This window comes from Cervus canadensis, chromosome 11 (genome assembly GCF_019320065.1).
Source record: "Cervus canadensis isolate Bull #8, Minnesota chromosome 11, ASM1932006v1, whole genome shotgun sequence".
NCBI lineage: Eukaryota > Metazoa > Chordata > Mammalia > Artiodactyla > Cervidae > Cervus > Cervus canadensis.
Genome location: NC_057396.1, coordinates 30,614,596 through 30,631,402, shown reverse-complemented (window position 1 = coordinate 30,631,402; position 16,807 = coordinate 30,614,596). Strand labels below are relative to the sequence as shown.

General features: G+C 44.9%; 2 protein-coding genes and 2 non-coding genes across 4 annotated transcripts in view; all 4 read left to right on the top strand.

Moving 5' to 3' along the window:
- Positions 1-9,183, top strand: part of LOC122450004 (CXADR like membrane protein) — a 98,585-nt gene extending 89,402 nt beyond the window's left edge. The window contains exons 3-7 of the mRNA XM_043482142.1: positions 1,338-1,539; positions 3,147-3,314; positions 3,780-3,902; positions 4,887-5,028; positions 5,607-9,183. Of these exons, the coding sequence (XP_043338077.1) occupies positions 1,338-1,539; positions 3,147-3,314; positions 3,780-3,902; positions 4,887-5,028; positions 5,607-5,907 (936 nt within the window). The 3' untranslated portion in view covers positions 5,908-9,183. The remainder of the gene's footprint in view (positions 1-1,337; positions 1,540-3,146; positions 3,315-3,779; positions 3,903-4,886; positions 5,029-5,606) is intronic.
- Positions 9,184-11,609: 2,426 nt separating this feature from the next.
- HSPA8 (heat shock protein family A (Hsp70) member 8) lies at positions 11,610-16,407 on the top strand. Its single transcript, XM_043482141.1, is given in 10 exon segments — positions 11,610-11,765; positions 12,764-12,973; positions 13,255-13,460; positions 13,618-13,770; positions 13,865-14,420; positions 14,618-14,820; positions 15,053-15,251; positions 15,459-15,691; positions 15,974-16,078; positions 16,080-16,407. Coding segments are annotated over 10 exon segments (1,989 nt in total). The 5' UTR covers positions 11,610-11,743; the 3' UTR covers positions 16,182-16,407.
- On the top strand, positions 14,459-14,546 carry LOC122450708. The gene has a single exon (XR_006272200.1). It is a non-coding gene; the product is annotated as a small nucleolar RNA SNORD14 (small nucleolar RNA).
- Positions 15,781-15,864, top strand: LOC122450709. Its single transcript, XR_006272201.1, has one exon. It is a non-coding gene; the product is annotated as a small nucleolar RNA SNORD14 (small nucleolar RNA).
- Positions 16,408-16,807: the final 400 nt, after the last annotated feature.

The window sequence follows — 16,807 nt, the reverse complement described above, 5'->3', positions numbered from 1 at the left end:
GGCAAAACACATCTTTTTGTTTCACATTTTCTCCCTCATTTCCAGACTTTCTGGAAGAGCAGTTTATGAGCAGTGAAATGAATTTGGGTGGGGAAAGGAGAGGTAATCGTGGTAACCAGAACAGTAAAAAGAATGGCTTCAAAAAAAAAAAAAAGAATGGCTTCAGATGGCCACGTTGAAACCCTGGTTCTGCTACCTGCCTGTAAAATGGGGACAAATAACGCTTGCTTGGAAAAACTGTGTGAGAAATAAACTAGATGTAAAAGCACTTAGCACAAGGAGTGTGTGTACCTTGACCAGATCATGAGCAAGTGGTAGGAAATGCAAAGTGAGGAAGAAAGGTATGCAGGGGAAAGGTAAGACTCCTCCCCTCCCTAGCTTCCATTCTCTCCATTTCCCTCAGAGTCAACTCTGGAGACCATTCTGTGCATTTACTTCTTTCCTGGGCTCAACTGTGAGAACTAGAGTCTGTAATTCAAATTTAAAATCCCTTACTGCACAGGGAACTATACTCAGTATTTTGCAATAACCTATAGGGAAATCTGAAGGAGATTTTTTATATATATAAGTATATAATATATAAGCCCACATTATATATATTTATTAAGTTATATAAATATATATTTTATATACATAAAATATGGGCTTCCCAGGTGGTGCTAGTGGTAAAAAACCTGCCTGCCGATGCAGGAGACATAAGAGACCTGGGTTCGATCCCTGGGTCGGGAAGACCCCCTGGAGGAGGGCATGGCAACCCACTCCAGTGTTCTTGCCGGGAGAATCCCCATGGACAGAGGAGCCTGGTGGGCTACAGTCCATAGGGTCACACAGAGTCGAAGACGACTGAAGCGACTGAACACACACACACTCTTATACATAAAATATATATATGATTATATATATAAAATCACTGAATATATATATTATATAAATCTATATATTACATTTATATATTATATAAATCACTGAATCACTGTGCTGTACTTCCTGAAACTAACATGATATTGTAAACGAACTATACTTCAATAAAAAAAATGCATATGAAATTTTAAAAATAAAAATAAAATTCCTTACCTCTAAAATGGAAATGTTCTGAGCATTTAATGGAACAATTACTACTTTATAGTTAAAAGGCTACACAAATATAAGGAGCTGTTATTCTTAGGAGAAGGAAGGCCTAGACAAACATAGTGTATCTAATTTTGTCTAGAGCAGAGGTCTCCTGGACTCAGCCCCAGGCTTGACTGCTCTGCTCCACTTCCTTTCCTCATCTTGCCCGTAGGAGGAGGGGAGGCTGAGAGCCACACAGCGTGACTCTGCCTCTGTCTGTCCCACAGGTGATCACTTACTCCAGCCATCACGTCTACAATAACTTGACTGAGGAACAGAAGGGCCGAGTGGCCTTCGCTTCCAATTTCCTGGCAGGAGATGCCTCCCTGCAGATTGAGCCTCTGAAGCCCAGTGATGAGGGCCGGTACACCTGCAAGGTGAAGAATTCAGGGCGCTATGTGTGGAGCTACGTCATCTTAAAAGTTTTAGGTAAGAGAGAGTGCCCCAGTAAGTGCCTACATCATATTAATAAGGGATAGGCAAATGCATCACAGTGGTAGAAACATCTTCAATATTTCATACTTTTAAAAAATTATTTTCTTTGTTTATTTTTGGCTGTGCTGGGTCTTCGTTGCTGTGTGGATTTTTCTACAGTTGCAGCAAATAGGGGCTACTCTCTAGTTTTGGTGTGTGGCCTTCTCATTGCAGTGGCTTCTTTGGCTGTAGAGCATGGACTCTAGGGCGCGAGGGCTTCAGTACTTGCAGCTCCTGGGTTCTAGAGCACCGGCTCAGTAGTTGTGGCACACGGCTTGTTGATCCGAGGCATGTGGGATCTTCCCGGATCAGGGATCGAAGCCATGCCTCTTGCATTGGCAGGAGGATTCTTTACCACTGAGCCACCAGGGAAGCCCCCAATACATCGTATTGTACAGACATCACCTAGTCCAGTTCCCTGGGGAAAAGCGTGTATATTTTGTATTTTAGCCATAATGAAAGAAGAGAATCAATTTTCCATGGTAGCTCATTGTGCTGTGCTTAGTCATTCAGTTGTGCCTGATTCTTTGTGACCCCATGCACCCACCAGGCTCCTCTGTCCTTGGGATTTTTCAGGCAAGAATACTGGAGTGGGTTGCCATTTCCTCCTGCAGAGGATCTTCCTGACCCAGGAATTAAACCTACATCTCCTGTGTCTCCTGTGTTGCAGGCGGATTCCTTATCCGCTGAGCCATTGATGTAGCTCATTACAAAAGTTAAATGTCCTCTCAAGTTTAAGTAGTATCCTCATAGTGAAACAAATCTCTCAGATCTGATTCAAATCCATTTCTTTGTTTTGTGACACAGCAAAGAGTCTAACTTCTTCTTAACTGCTTCCAAGTTCATGAACTTCTGTCCCTGTTTCAGTGTTAATAAAATCACACTGGCACTTTCCTGGTGGTCCAGTGGTTAAGACTTCTTGCTCCCAGTGCAGGGGCCTGGCTTTGATCCCTGGTCAGGGAACTAAATCCTATGTGCCACAACTAAGACCCAGCACAGCCAAATACATAAATATTTAAAAACATAAAGTAAAATCACACTCAACTTTCCTAAAATTTCCAATTATAAAAGGTTTTTTGGGAAAAAAAAAAAAAAGGTTTTTTGGAATTCTCCATTGGTCCGGTGGTTAGGACTCCGAGCATCCACTGCAGGGGGCACAGGCTCAATTCTGGTCAGGGAACTAAGATCCCACAAGCCTGGCAGCATGGCCCCCCAAAAATAATGCAGATTCCTGGGCCCATAGTGAGTCCCACCGAGTCCAAGTAGGGCCCCAGGAATTAGAAAAAAGGATCAAAACATTTTTTTCTTTGAGAAGTGATGAGGGAGTTTCTGAGGCAACCTCTCTAAATTACATCAGCAACACTGGAAACAGCTGGAATTGGCTGTATATGTGTGCAGGGGATGGAAGTGGGTATATTTTGGGGAGTGAGATGTAAAGCATGATAGGTAACAAAGAACTATTAAATCCACACTCAAAACTTGACCATTTGGAGGAAAAACAAGTCAACAGGATGTTGTTCAGGGGTGCCGGGGAATCTTTGACTTCTTTTTTTTTTTGCTAGTGAGACCATCAAAGCCCAAGTGTGAATTGGAAGGAGAGCTGACAGAAGGAAGTGACCTGACTTTGCAGTGTGAGTCATCCTCTGGCACAGAGCCCATTGTGTATTCCTGGCAGCGAGTCCAGGAGAAGGGGGGAGAGGATGAACGTCTGCCTCCCAAATCTAAGATCGGTAAGTCATCTTTTCACAGGTCCACGGAGACAACAGGACAGTTAGTCCTCTCTCCATGAATTCTGAATCTGGTTTTGTCAGCACCTCACAAGGATCTTGAATACACTGCTGAACCTCACTGTTTCTATTTTTCACGCCTAACTGGGAACAGAAAAATATCTGTCTTTTCTTTCCCCAAAGGGCAAAAATAAAAGTGGCAAGGAGATTAGGAATAAATGTACTCTATAAATCCATTCTAATTATTGTGTTTAGTATCCCTTAAATGTTCAGAATCTTTTGTGACTTTTGAGGGCGCACTGCAGTTTAAAAGAATGTTCACCACCTTTCTTCCCACATTCTGGATCAATTCTATCACCTCATCCTTGGCAAACTGTATCATAGGATCTTAGGTCAGTGACACAATAAAGTAGACGATAAATACAGACCTGTCACTGGGGGATCACGGTCATCTTTCTGCTTGTATAGACTACAACCACCCTGGACGCGTCCTGCTGCAGAATCTCACCATGTCCTCCTCCGGGCTCTACCAGTGCACAGCCGGCAATGAGGCTGGGAAGGAGAGCTGTGTGGTGCGAGTGACCGTGCGGTGTAAGTACCCAAAGTGTTGGTGTGGTTTTGTCCCTGCGCTGTGGTTCACTGTAAAACATTTTTAATCACAGGTAAGAGTCTGGTCAAAAGCTTCATCTCCAGAAGGACGTGGTTATCACTGAAATAAATTCAGTAGTTGCCAAGGACTATTTCAACAGTTGCAGCTAACTCTAAATTTACAAGTATGTGTGAATTTTACAGCCCCCTAAAGAAATTTATTTTATCCATGAGGGAACCAAACAGAGGTTTCCTTTATAAATGCAAATTTCCCTTACAGCGGGTAACTTCTACTGTTTTCAGAGCTTCTCTAGTGTTTGCTGTTGCTCAAAAATGATCAGTTTAGGGACTTCCCTGGAGGCCCAGTGGTTAAGACTCTGTGCCCAATGCAGGGGGCACAGACTCCATCCCTGACCAGGGAACTATTTAATAGATTCTGCATGCTACAACTAAGATCCGGCGCAGCCAAATAAATAACAAATATTAAAAAACCTAATCAGCCCCAAATAATCCTAATGTCAACAAGGCATATTTTAGGGTGGCTCTCCTGCTCCCCATCGATAGCAGGAGGGATAGTCATACACACCCAGAGAAGGTAAGTGGGGAACTCAGGGAGACAGATATGAAGATCTGGAAATACTCATCCAAAGCTTTATGTATTTAAAGTCTAGGTATTACATAACTTCGGAGAAGGCAATGGCACCCCACTCCAGTACTCTTGCCTGAAGAATCCCAGGGATGGGGGAGCCTGGTAGGCTGCGGTCCATGAGGTCGCTAAGAGTCGGACATGACTGAGCGACTTCACTTTCACGCATTGGAGAAGGAAATGGCAACCCACTCCAGTGTTCTTGCCTGGAGAATCCCAGGGATGGGGGAGCCTGGTGGGCTGCCATCTATGGGGTCGCTCAGAGTCGGACGCGACTGAAGTGACTTAGCAGCAGCATTGCATAACTTATGTTTGGTTTTGCTTTGTTTCTGAGAAAACAGATGTGCAGAGCGTGGGCATGATTGCGGGAGCAGTGACAGGTATGGTGGCCGGAGCCCTGCTGATTTTCCTCTTGGTGTGGCTGTTGATCCGACGGAAAGACAAAAAGAGATATGAGGAAGAAGAGAGACCAAATGAAATTCGGTAAATCTCCCACAGAATCCCCTTCTGCACCTAGGCTACCTTCCTAGGGCCAGCTCCATAATGACCAGCCAACAAAACTGTCCCATTTCCTCATAACCTTGAATCTGTTACAAGGATTATTATGGTTGGTAAGGACTTGCAGCCCAGGGGCAGAAGGACGGTTTACCTTGACTGTCTTGTGAAACTATCTGCAACAGAGACTTAATAGATAAACTTCACGTTACTTCTGATTGCCTTCCACTTATAAAAGCCATACAATAAAGGAATGGGCCTAGCCCATTCATGGCCCTTGAAAGAGCCTCTGCAGGCAGACTCCGAGTCGAGGGGAGTGCTGTGTGGACACCAGGTGGGGAGTTCCCGGACCCCCACCCCGCGCCCCAGTCACAGGGTTGACCTTGGGGATGCACATCCGCCTGGGCCCACGTGAGGGCTCAGGATGCAGGGAGAGTCCATATTTCCCTAAGTGGTAACTCGAGGTTTCAGCTTGAGGAGTTGATGGATGGGGCAGCCTCAGCCAGAGCGGAAACTTTCACAATCCTGTGATCCTAAAATCTATCTTTGGTGTTTTTCCCCTTCAGGGAAGATGCGGAAGCCCCGAAAGCCCGCCTGGTGAAGCCCAGCTCCTCTTCCTCGGGCTCGCGAAGCTCTCGCTCCGGCTCCTCCTCCACGCGCTCCACCGCCAACAGCGGCTCCCGCAGCCAGCGTACCCCGTGCGCCGAGGCGGCGCGCCGGCCGGGGCTGGCCGCCCACGTCTACGGCCCGCTGGGGCCGGAGGCCAGAGGTTCTGAACCAAAGAAAGCCCCCCACGCTACCCTGACCAAAGCAGAAAACACCCCCAGCACGATCCCCAGCCAGAGCAGAGCCTTCCAAACTGTCTGAGTTAGAGTGGACTTGACTCGCCGGCTTTTCCCAGGCGTCAGGACTCTTCTGGTCATCGCCGCTCAGTCACCAGCCACACGACCCGCCTCGAGCCCAACGAAGGGTCATTTAAGTAGCAGCGACCACTGCACGGAACAGATTCAAATGAACACTTTTCTTACATGACACCAAACGAGGAAAAGGATGTAAGCTGATCATCTCCAAAAAGGCACCTCACTGTGCCTTTAGACCAAAGTGGGGGGGGGGGGGGGATGGGGGCCCAAATCTGGGTGTTTGGGGACCAGGAGCCATGGTGAGAGAGTTGGGGAAAGGGGAAGTGAACACACTTAGAACTTCTCACTTGGGCAGTTTTATTTCAACACGTTGACTCACCATTGTCAAGAAACGAGGTGTTGTTCATAAATTTTCTATGCATTTCTGCAAACCTACTGAATTATTATGACTATTCAGAGTCAAGCAGAACCTACAGCCTTATATTACACCTATTTGCACCATGAGAAACTCCAGAAAAGGAAACATGTCTCTTCTATCCTGACTTGACTTCATGTACCACAAAGTTTGGGTATTAATTTCAAGAGGAGTTGAAATAGTGGGAGATGGAGAATGACTGAATTTTTCCACGACTTACTGGTTGAACACCAATAATCCACTGTCAATCTTCCTACTTATATTGAACCATAAAAGAACTAAAAAAGGAGTTCAAAACGTGTAATGAGGGACTGTGAATAACTTTCCATTTTTATGTTCAGAGGGCCACTGACAAATATCAGAAATATATGCTGGAATTATTGTGGCTTTTCCCTCAAAGTGGATGTCTCTAAGGATTTCCTGCTGGGTATCTAAGAAGCAAGAAAACTAGGTGTTTTAACATTTAACAGTCTCCTTAGAAGGAAGTCTTTGAGAGAAAAGGTCTTTTCAGGATGCTGGAAGATTATCCAACAAACCATTACAGTCTCTTCTTTCTGCGAACGTATGAAATCAGAATTTCAAGACTGAGTAGACCAGAAAGGGAGATTAGATCAGTTTTCTCTTAGTATGTCAAGGAGTGTCATCAGAAGTTCAGTACTGCACCAAACTTGGGAGTTTCCTCCATTTCTTTCCTTTCAGGAGAAGGATGTGAACGGGGGACTTTTATTGACTCTAGGCCTTAAATTATGAGAGATCAGGGATTGTCAACATCTCCTGGTGGCACTGCATAGACATCAAACTATTCCCTCCTGAGAGGCTGAGACAGACAGAAATTCAGTCCTTTCCCAGTTTAGCCTGTAAGGAAGCCTAACTCTAGGATGGAAGGAAAGGAAATGAACATTTAGGGAAGAGATGGTGAGGATAACTAGTGGGTGGCAGGGGGATCTGGGTTAGTGCCTGTTAAATATTGTCAGCATCTTGGAAATATTCGCGGAAATGATTCACCAGAATAGCTCTCACAAGAGCTGACTCATGAGAGAAGAAAGGTGGGGTCTGTGAAATAAAAAGAAAGCAGCCTCCCATACAATAACTTGCCTTTTTAATAGTTTTGACTACTCTGCTAGTCAAATTCATCCTACAATTCATTCTTTGGCAAGAATGCCAAACCTGAAATAGCCCTTCAAAGACTCTAAAGCAAATGTCAACAGGTCACCATTGGTAGAGCAAAATGTTTATTATTAAAAGGCCAAGAAGTCCCTGGCAGGGCAGTGGTTAGGACTCTTTGCTTTCACTGCCAAGGGTGCAGTTTCAGTCGCTGGTCAGGGAACTACAGTCCTGGTAGGTGAGTGGGACAGCCAGAAGTAATAAATAATTAAACATTGTTAAAAAGGCAGCAGGCTATGAGAAAGGAAAAATAGTGCTATATGTGGTGATGAAATCCCTGTTTGTTTTGGGAATCTAAGTTCCCCAACCAGGGATCAAATCTGTACCCCCTGCATTGTGAGCAAGGAGTCTTAACCACTGGACCACCAGGAAAGTCCCGATGAAAGCCCTGTTTCTAAAATGGGAATCAGGTGCTTAAAGGGGAAAAGTTGACCTAGGATTTTGTCCCATTTTTGTTTTCATTTTTACTTCTAATTCTCACAAACTACAAATGCATTTCTAAAGTCCTTTAAGAGGCGGGTTTTACCCTTGACTAAGTTTCATTTTGAGTTTTGTCTTCCTCTAAAAAAAAAAGTTGGGGGAAATTCCCTGCAGTCCAGTGGTTAGGGCTTTATGCTTTCACTGCCAAGGGTGCTGGTTCAATCCCTGGCCAGGGAACTAAGAGTCCACAAGCAGCACAGCTCCGCCAAAAAAAGTTGGGAAATGAGACACTGAGGAAGCAAAGAACGTCTGCCATTAGTTTAAGAGGGCTGGCATATTTGGAATGCTTCTTACACTAACACTGCCTCCTTGTAAGATATAAATTTCTTATTTACTCCACAAACTTATTCTGGTTGTGTGGTGTCCAGGCGACATATCAATTCTGCTATGTAATTCAGAGAATTCTCATTCCAAGAGTATCTGAGCCAAACTGAGTATTCTGTGGCAGCTGCAGCAGTGCCATCACTAGCAATTTGCTCTTATCATTATTCATTACCTTTGAACCTAAGGGTTCCTGCCTATGCCTCTGCAGGTAGGAGTCAGTCCCTTTTGCATGAAAAGGTTTAAACAGGTTAGTTATTAGAAGACTAAAATACCAGTTGAATATCCGTATTTTGGAAATCTATTCACACTGGAGATCTACAGAAATGCCACAAATTATTACCTGAAATCAGAAATTCTAGGAATTGAAGATTCTGAGATAAGATACTGAAGTGTTAATAGTGATGGTGTGCTTGCTTCTCTTTCAGTCAGGCTTTTGGGTTCAGATATGACAGGCTCGGGTTTAAAATAAAGTTTGAACCATTACTGGTGTCAAACCATATTCCGTTAACCTTGCAAGTCAAATACATTCGATTCTTTAATATAAAACAAAAAGATAAAATAGAGGGTAGAAGAAAAGGTATTTGTAGAAAGAAGATACAGATGGAATGATGTGGATGTTTAGAGAATAGCCATTTCAATAAAATATATATACACTAAACTTAAAATTGTAAAATAATTAAATGATGCCTTTCTTGTTAACACTGTATAAAAAGAATTTCAAAACTGCCATTGCAAAAAGACATATAATTTTGCTTGATTTCCGGTGTTAAGCTGTTTATATTTCAATTTTAACTTCAAGTTGCCTTGTCAATGGGATTGTGTTTGATCACGAAAACCAAATATTTATTACTGATGCATCTGTGTCAGCAATTTAAAAATAAATAAGTGAAGGTGACATTATAGGGGAGGTTGAAGCTCATATAATCTGCACTGGAAATTTGTTTATTAGCTTGCTGCCAAGTGAAGAAAAGAAGAACTCAGACTGCATATGATGTATTATTTATTGATTTTAGTCACAAATAAATCAAGCACTTTTTTCTCACAAGGCAAGATACTAAGTAGTCCTGGACATGCAAAGTTATGACAAAGTTCATGACAGTTTCTGCCCTTAAGGACTTAATCAAAATAACAAATAATATTTAATAAGCAATATTTTATGCCAAGGTGAAGTACCAATAAAAAAGGACACACTAAGGGGTTCAAACAAATCTGGGGGGGAAAAGTTACCAAATTAAATGAGGTAATATATACAAAGCCCTTAGAATAATGATTGGCCTGTGACAGGCACTCAAAAAATGTAGATCATAACCCTCTTCCCCAGCCAGAAGCCCTAGGGTTCAGACTCCAGTACTGACTGTAGTCCTTGAAGCCTTGTGCATTTTAAAGAGGTGGAGACAGGACATTTATCATAATCTGAACTTTAAATACATAAACTGTGACTCATTCTAGTTAAAACGAAGTCTTTGAATCCTTGAACATGTTTTGAAAATGACCAGAGACCATAAAGGAAGCTTATCTGCTCTGCTTTCTGCAATCACTGCTATTGGGCGCAATTCCCCAAACCCGTGGAGTTGAGCCTTCATTCTATCTTCCACTGCTTCATATATTGCAGGTAGTTCAGAGCTAAGTTTAAAAACCTGCAAAACGTAGGGTGTGGTTCACATTGTACTTGATAAGTTGGGTGGGGAGAGGAAGTCTGCAGATGATAAAATTGAAAAAAAGCCTGCCTCAGCACACATCTTGTGCTTTCTGCAGTTCGAGTTACATGAGCTTCCAGGAAGGAAATTACTAATTTAAAAACACCAAATAATCTGGAATTAAGAGCTAGGCTCCACTCTAGCTCAGCCAGCTGTTTAACTTCCCACAAATAACATCTCTGAACCTCATTTCTCTCCTAACACAGCAACGAATGCTATTATCTCAGAGAACTGTCTTGATGATTGAATAACAAATGAAGGCACATTGTACCCCCATGAAAGCATCATATAAAAGGAGCTCCTTGAAAAATGGGGAGAAATTAGGTGTGTACCTCCATGGACTCAAGCCCACATTTCCCTCCAGAAGGCAAATACAGAAAGAAAATCCTTTGATCCAATATTCGACTCTATCTCTAGGCTTTACTGGCTTTGACAAGGGCAAGGTAACCCCGTTCTGTCAGCCTCTCTCTAAGTCTGGAGACGTCTCTAATTCCAGCCACACCACTGAAAGTTCTGCTAGGCAGTCTTAAAAAACCCTTTTCGCCTATTTGTGCCCACTCATCTACTAAACAGGAACAGTACAGTCTGTTTGAAAGAGCACACTGGAAAGCATTCAACGTGGTGAGAGAGGCTTAACAAGGCCCCAAACACCACACCATGCACCACAATTTGAAATTCTAGGTACCGTTTTATGCGCTCCACGCGTTCAGTAACATCTTCAACGCCTCTCTGCCAGGTCGCTCGGTTAGTTTTTGACGAAAGTCAAGGCAGGAAATATATTACCTCATATTACTGAGAACAGGAGGCGCAGGAAGTCTAAATACAAGGGCACGGGGCCACCGGGAGCCAGGTTCCTAACGCCTGGATCATTTACAAGGAGAGAACTCCCTAGTTTTTCTTTAAAAAAAACGAAACTGAAAAGTGCGGGGGCCCGGGCGGGTGGAGGAGCCCCATCTATTTTCGGCGGGAGATTAAGGGCGGCAGAGGCATCAGGGCTCCAAAGAGCGAGTTTGGCCATCTATTTCGCTGAGGATTCAGACACAGCATCCGACCCCGGAGGTTGAGAAGTCGAACCCCTCCAATCTCTGCGTCGGGGTCAGCCGGCCTCCAGCTTCCATGAAATGAGGTGCTAGGGGCCTGCGCGGCTAACCTGTCGCACCCTGCGCAGAGGCGAGACCCGCAACTTCCCTTCCTTCCGCCACAGCGGCTGGCCGGCTCCTTCCATCCCTAGATCTGGGTGCCACTGGGCAAGTTACCATCGCAGAGCCCTGGGGTAGGAACGTCCGACTCCGCCGCTCTGGATCAGCCCTAGACTAGAGCCACGGTGGCTATGTGGGTGCGTGGCCTCCGGGAGGTCCTAGAAAATCACCCATAAGGCCAAGGTGGGAGTCGGGCAAGAGAGTGGTGGGGGAGGGGCGCAACCTTAGCCGCCATCTTGTCCTCGCTCCACTTCCGTCTTCTTTCCCCGGCTCCCGCGGCTGGACCCCTCCCCGCAGGCCCTGCGCTCTAGCTCCCATGGTTCCGCATGAGCGGGATTGCGGGTCGCGCTGCTGTTATTGGCTGGATCCAGGTTGGCCCGCCCCGCTTCCTCCCCCTCTTTCCGTCCCTTCCGCCTGAGCTTTCTGGGGACGCATGCGCAGGGGCAGATGCGCCCTTCCTCCCCACCGCAGCCCTCCGCCAGGGGTGACTGAGGACTCCCGCGCGCGGGCTCCGTCGGCCCCACCCTCCCTTTCCCCGGGGCCATTCGGAGAGCGGGGGCGAGAATGAAAGTTCCAGAACGCTGCGGTGAGTACGTCATCGCGAGGCGGGGCGGGCTGCGGTCGTGAGAGGGAGGTCTGAGCGGTAGAGCCGGGTTCGTCATTGGGTCTTGTGGAGGTGGCCGCGCCCCCATTGGCTAAGGAAGATATGATGGGCACCGGCAGGGGTGGACCCCTTCTGGAAGGTTCTGAGGCAGGGTATAAGAGACGGGGCGGCGGGCGGAAACCGGTCTCATTGGACGCACCGGCAGCATTCCAGATTGCTGACTTCTTCAGCAGAGCCGGCCCTACGCTTTTAGTAAGTAAGGCCTACGTATTTTTTCTTCCGATGGTTTTTTGGTAGCATGTAGGCCGCTGCAGGCTGCATGGATTTGCGGGGGCTCGGGACTTTCTGAGCATCTCAGGCAGGGGCTGTGTGGCAATTCTTTTGCCTGGATTAGGGGGCCTTTGTTGTCGAGGGAAGGCGGCAGCCCGGTGTTCCAGTAGGGACAGAGGAGCGGGGCACGGAGGGAAGGCGGCGTGGGAAGCTATGCGGTGAGAAAGGGGTCGCACCCGTCTATAGGGCGTGGAGCCAGCGTCTTAAGAGTCGGCGGCTCCCAGTTTCCTTGTTCTAAGACCCAGTGTTCTTAAAAGAGGAAGTCGTCATTGGCTCGCCCCCAAGATGGGGGAGGGGGCTTCAGGGCATTTGCGGACATTTGCAGGCCTTGCGGCGTTAAGTACGGGTAGGAGGCAGGGCTAAGGTTCAGCCCGGGGCGCTGGACCACGTGTTCGCTATGCCGCAGAAGAGACCCTCCTTGCTGGTTTTTCTGTCGGCGGTGGCCTCCGCGGTTGGCAAGGCAACCTTACTGCAGCACTTTACGCTTGCTGTGACTCTCCCGCGTGATTATTTCTGACAAGGGCAGTTTCTTGGGTGAGATGCTAAGTACAATTTTCAGAGTGGTCATAGCAGGTTGCGTTTACTTGGTAAATGCCTTAATGCTTAATCCGCTTTTTTTAACCACGTGTTTTTTTCTCCCTCTCCTTTAGCGACCATGTCTAAGGGACCTGCAGTTGGCATTGATCTTGGCACCACCTATTCTTGTGTGGGTGTCTTCCAGCACGGAAAGGTGGAAATAATTGCCAATGATCAGGGGAACCGAACCACCCCAAGCTATGTCGCCTTTACTGATACCGAACGATTGATCGGTGATGCTGCAAAGAACCAGGTCGCAATGAATCCCACCAACACGGTTTTTGGTAAGCTTTAATTTTACTGTGAAATTGAAGGATTTAGGCAGTGTGTAATTTAAGAAGCTGTTACTGTTAAGTGTGAGGCGGCCATGAAGTCCTTGAGAATAAGAAAAAACCTGTAGGAAACTTGATTATCCTTTTAAAATCTAATTGTATCATGGGTATTCAGAAGTTGAATCCATTCAATTATATGAACTTGACAGGCATTTAGTCAGGATGATGGGTTCTTAATGAAAAGATGTACAGTGAGATTCAAGGTAACAATTAGTATTTGATATCTTTGATAGATGCCAAACGACTTATTGGACGAAGATTTGATGATGCTGTTGTCCAGTCTGATATGAAACATTGGCCCTTCATGGTTGTGAATGATGCTGGCAGGCCTAAGGTTCAAGTAGAATACAAGGGAGAGACAAAGAGTTTTTATCCAGAGGAGGTGTCATCCATGGTCCTGACCAAGATGAAGGAAATCGCAGAAGCCTACCTTGGGAAGGTGAGCCACATATGCGGGAGGATGTGGAGGTTACCAGATTTCTTGGGACTGTGGGGTTCTGGCTGACTCAAGGGTGAGTAATGGTGAAGATGTATCTTTGCATATCCAACACTTGTTTTTTTTTTTTTTCCAACACTTGTTTTAATCTTTTCGCTAGACTGTTACCAACGCTGTTGTCACAGTACCTGCCTACTTCAATGACTCTCAGCGTCAGGCTACCAAAGATGCTGGAACTATTGCTGGTCTCAACGTACTTCGAATCATCAATGAGCCAACTGCTGCTGCTATTGCCTATGGCTTAGACAAAAAGGTACATACATGTTTTATGTATGTCTGAGTCAAAACTGATTTAATTAAGTCATCACAAACAGATGAAAATAAGTTAATTGTATTTTAACTTTCAGGTTGGAGCAGAAAGAAATGTGCTGATCTTTGATCTAGGTGGTGGCACTTTTGATGTGTCAATCCTCACTATTGAGGATGGAATCTTTGAGGTCAAATCTACAGCTGGAGATACTCACTTGGGCGGAGAAGACTTTGACAACCGCATGGTCAACCATTTTATTGCGGAGTTCAAGCGCAAACACAAGAAGGATATCAGTGAGAACAAGAGGGCTGTCCGTCGTCTCCGTACTGCTTGTGAGCGTGCTAAGCGCACACTCTCTTCCAGCACCCAGGCCAGTATTGAGATTGATTCCCTCTATGAAGGAATCGACTTCTATACCTCTATTACCCGTGCCCGATTTGAAGAATTGAATGCTGACTTGTTCCGTGGCACCCTGGACCCTGTGGAGAAAGCCCTTCGGGATGCTAAGCTGGACAAGTCCCAGATCCACGATATTGTCTTGGTTGGTGGCTCAACCCGCATCCCCAAGATTCAGAAACTTCTCCAGGACTTCTTCAACGGGAAAGAACTGAATAAGAGCATCAACCCTGATGAGGCTGTTGCATACGGTGCAGGTAATCTCTTTAAACAGTTACGAGGCCTAAGCTAAATTTCGCTGTGATGAATGATTTTTAAACATTCGTAGTTTCCACCAAAAGCTTTAGCTAATGATGGCAAAACTTCCTTGGATGTCTGAGCGATCGAGAATTGTTAGTAAGATAATAAATTCAACTGTGGCTTTCCTTAAAAAATAATTTCTTTTTTAATGTAGCTGTTCAGGCAGCCATTTTGTCTGGAGACAAATCTGAAAATGTTCAAGACTTGCTGCTGTTGGATGTCACTCCTCTTTCCCTTGGAATTGAAACTGCTGGTGGAGTGATGACTGTCCTCATCAAGCGCAATACCACCATTCCTACCAAGCAGACGCAGACTTTCACCACCTACTCTGACAACCAGCCTGGTGTGCTCATTCAGGTAAGATGGCTCAGTTTGGCTTACTTGAGCTGCTATAAAATTGGGCAGGATTTGTTCTGCTGTGATGATGGATTCCAAAACCATTCGTAGTTTCCACCAGAAATCCTGTGTTGGCCAACTCCTTCCTTGGATGTCTGAGCGATCAGTCTTGCCTAATCTAGCTTATCCAAATTTAAGCTAACAGAGAAACCGAGTTTTTTTTCTTGTGTAATATAGAATGTAATTTCTGTAGGTTTATGAAGGTGAGCGTGCCATGACCAAGGATAACAACCTGCTTGGCAAGTTTGAACTCACAGGCATACCTCCTGCCCCACGTGGTGTTCCTCAGATTGAAGTCACTTTTGATATTGATGCCAATGGCATTCTCAATGTCTCTGCTGTGGATAAGAGCACAGGGAAAGAGAACAAGATTACCATCACTAATGACAAGGGTGAGTTTGGGCTACATATTGTGTGTGTAGTGAGATCTTGTTTTAAGAGGTTGGAGTTTGGGTTTTATTCCCCCCCCCCCAAAAAAAAGTGTTTCTGCTTCCCGAAGAGTATTTAGCCAAGCGATCACACTTACTAAGTGGAGTTGCAGGGTAGTTGTTAATTTCTTGCATAAAAGATTGCACGTAAAACACTACTTAATCTTACAGGCCGCTTGAGCAAGGAAGACATTGAACGCATGGTTCAAGAAGCAGAGAAGTACAAAGCTGAAGATGAGAAGCAGCGGGATAAGGTGTCTTCAAAGAATTCGCTTGAATCCTATGCCTTCAACATGAAAGCTACTGTTGAGGATGAGAAACTTCAGGGCAAGATTAATGATGAAGACAAACAGAAGATTCTTGACAAGTGTAATGAAATAATCAACTGGCTGGATAAGAACCAGGTTTGCAATTATTGCTAGAAACTTGAGGGTGTGGGGTTTTGTGTCTTAAGGGCTTTAGCAAAAACTTAGGTTGGTTTTATAAATTGAGGTCACAGTGATGAATGGTCCAAAACATTCGCGGTTTCCACCAGAACACTAGGTGTTGGCAATTCCTTCCTTGGATGTCTGAGTGACCCAAGACCTCCAATGTAACCTAAATGCTATTTAGTGTCAGGTTGATTGTATCAAACTTAACCTTCCATTTAAACAATTTATGGTAATAGAATGTTATTTTTTTTTCAGACTGCAGAGAAGGAAGAATTTGAACATCAGCAGAAGGAGCTGGAAAAAGTCTGCAACCCCATCATTACCAAGCTATACCAGAGCGCAGGAGGCATGCCTGGAGGAATGCCAGGAGGAATGCCTGGGGGCTTCCCTGGTGGTGGAGCTCCTCCATCAGGTGGTGCCTCCTCTGGGCCCACTATTGAAGAGGTTGATTAGGCAAGCCTAGCATAGATCTAGCATTGTTCCACACAAAACATGGAAGGACCCAAATTTGTAGCAAATCCCGTGGCAGTTATGAAGTTGAGCTGCTATAGTAAATAACTGGGCATTCTTGATACTTGAACATGGAATGTGTGTGCACATGGAAAAACATTGCACTTTACAAGCACTGTATTGTAAGTGGAAAAATGCAATGTCTTAAATAAAACTGTATTTAAAATTGGCACCATAAAGTTGTCTGACTCTGCTTTTACAAGGGTAGTAAGTGTTTGGTTTTGGAAATTATTTCTCTGGCTAAACATTATAACAGTATATTATTAGATTGTTCAACCTAAATGAATGCTTAAAGACTTTGAATTAAGGTAAAGTGGGAAAACATAAACATTTCCATCAGTATACTCTGACATAGTCTGTATTCTGAGTGTTAAGTCTTACTACTGATGCAGTTTGAACTGTAGATACTGATGCTTTGTGGTGTCATAGGTTGGGAACAGGCAGCTCAAATGTTCAGTAAATCTTGTGGTTGACACAGTTTAGAGAACATTGAGGCAAAAACTGGGCAAGGAAATGGATAACAGGTAACAATCTGTGCAACTAGACCATCTTGCTGTGAAGCCCTGTTAATCTACTGGC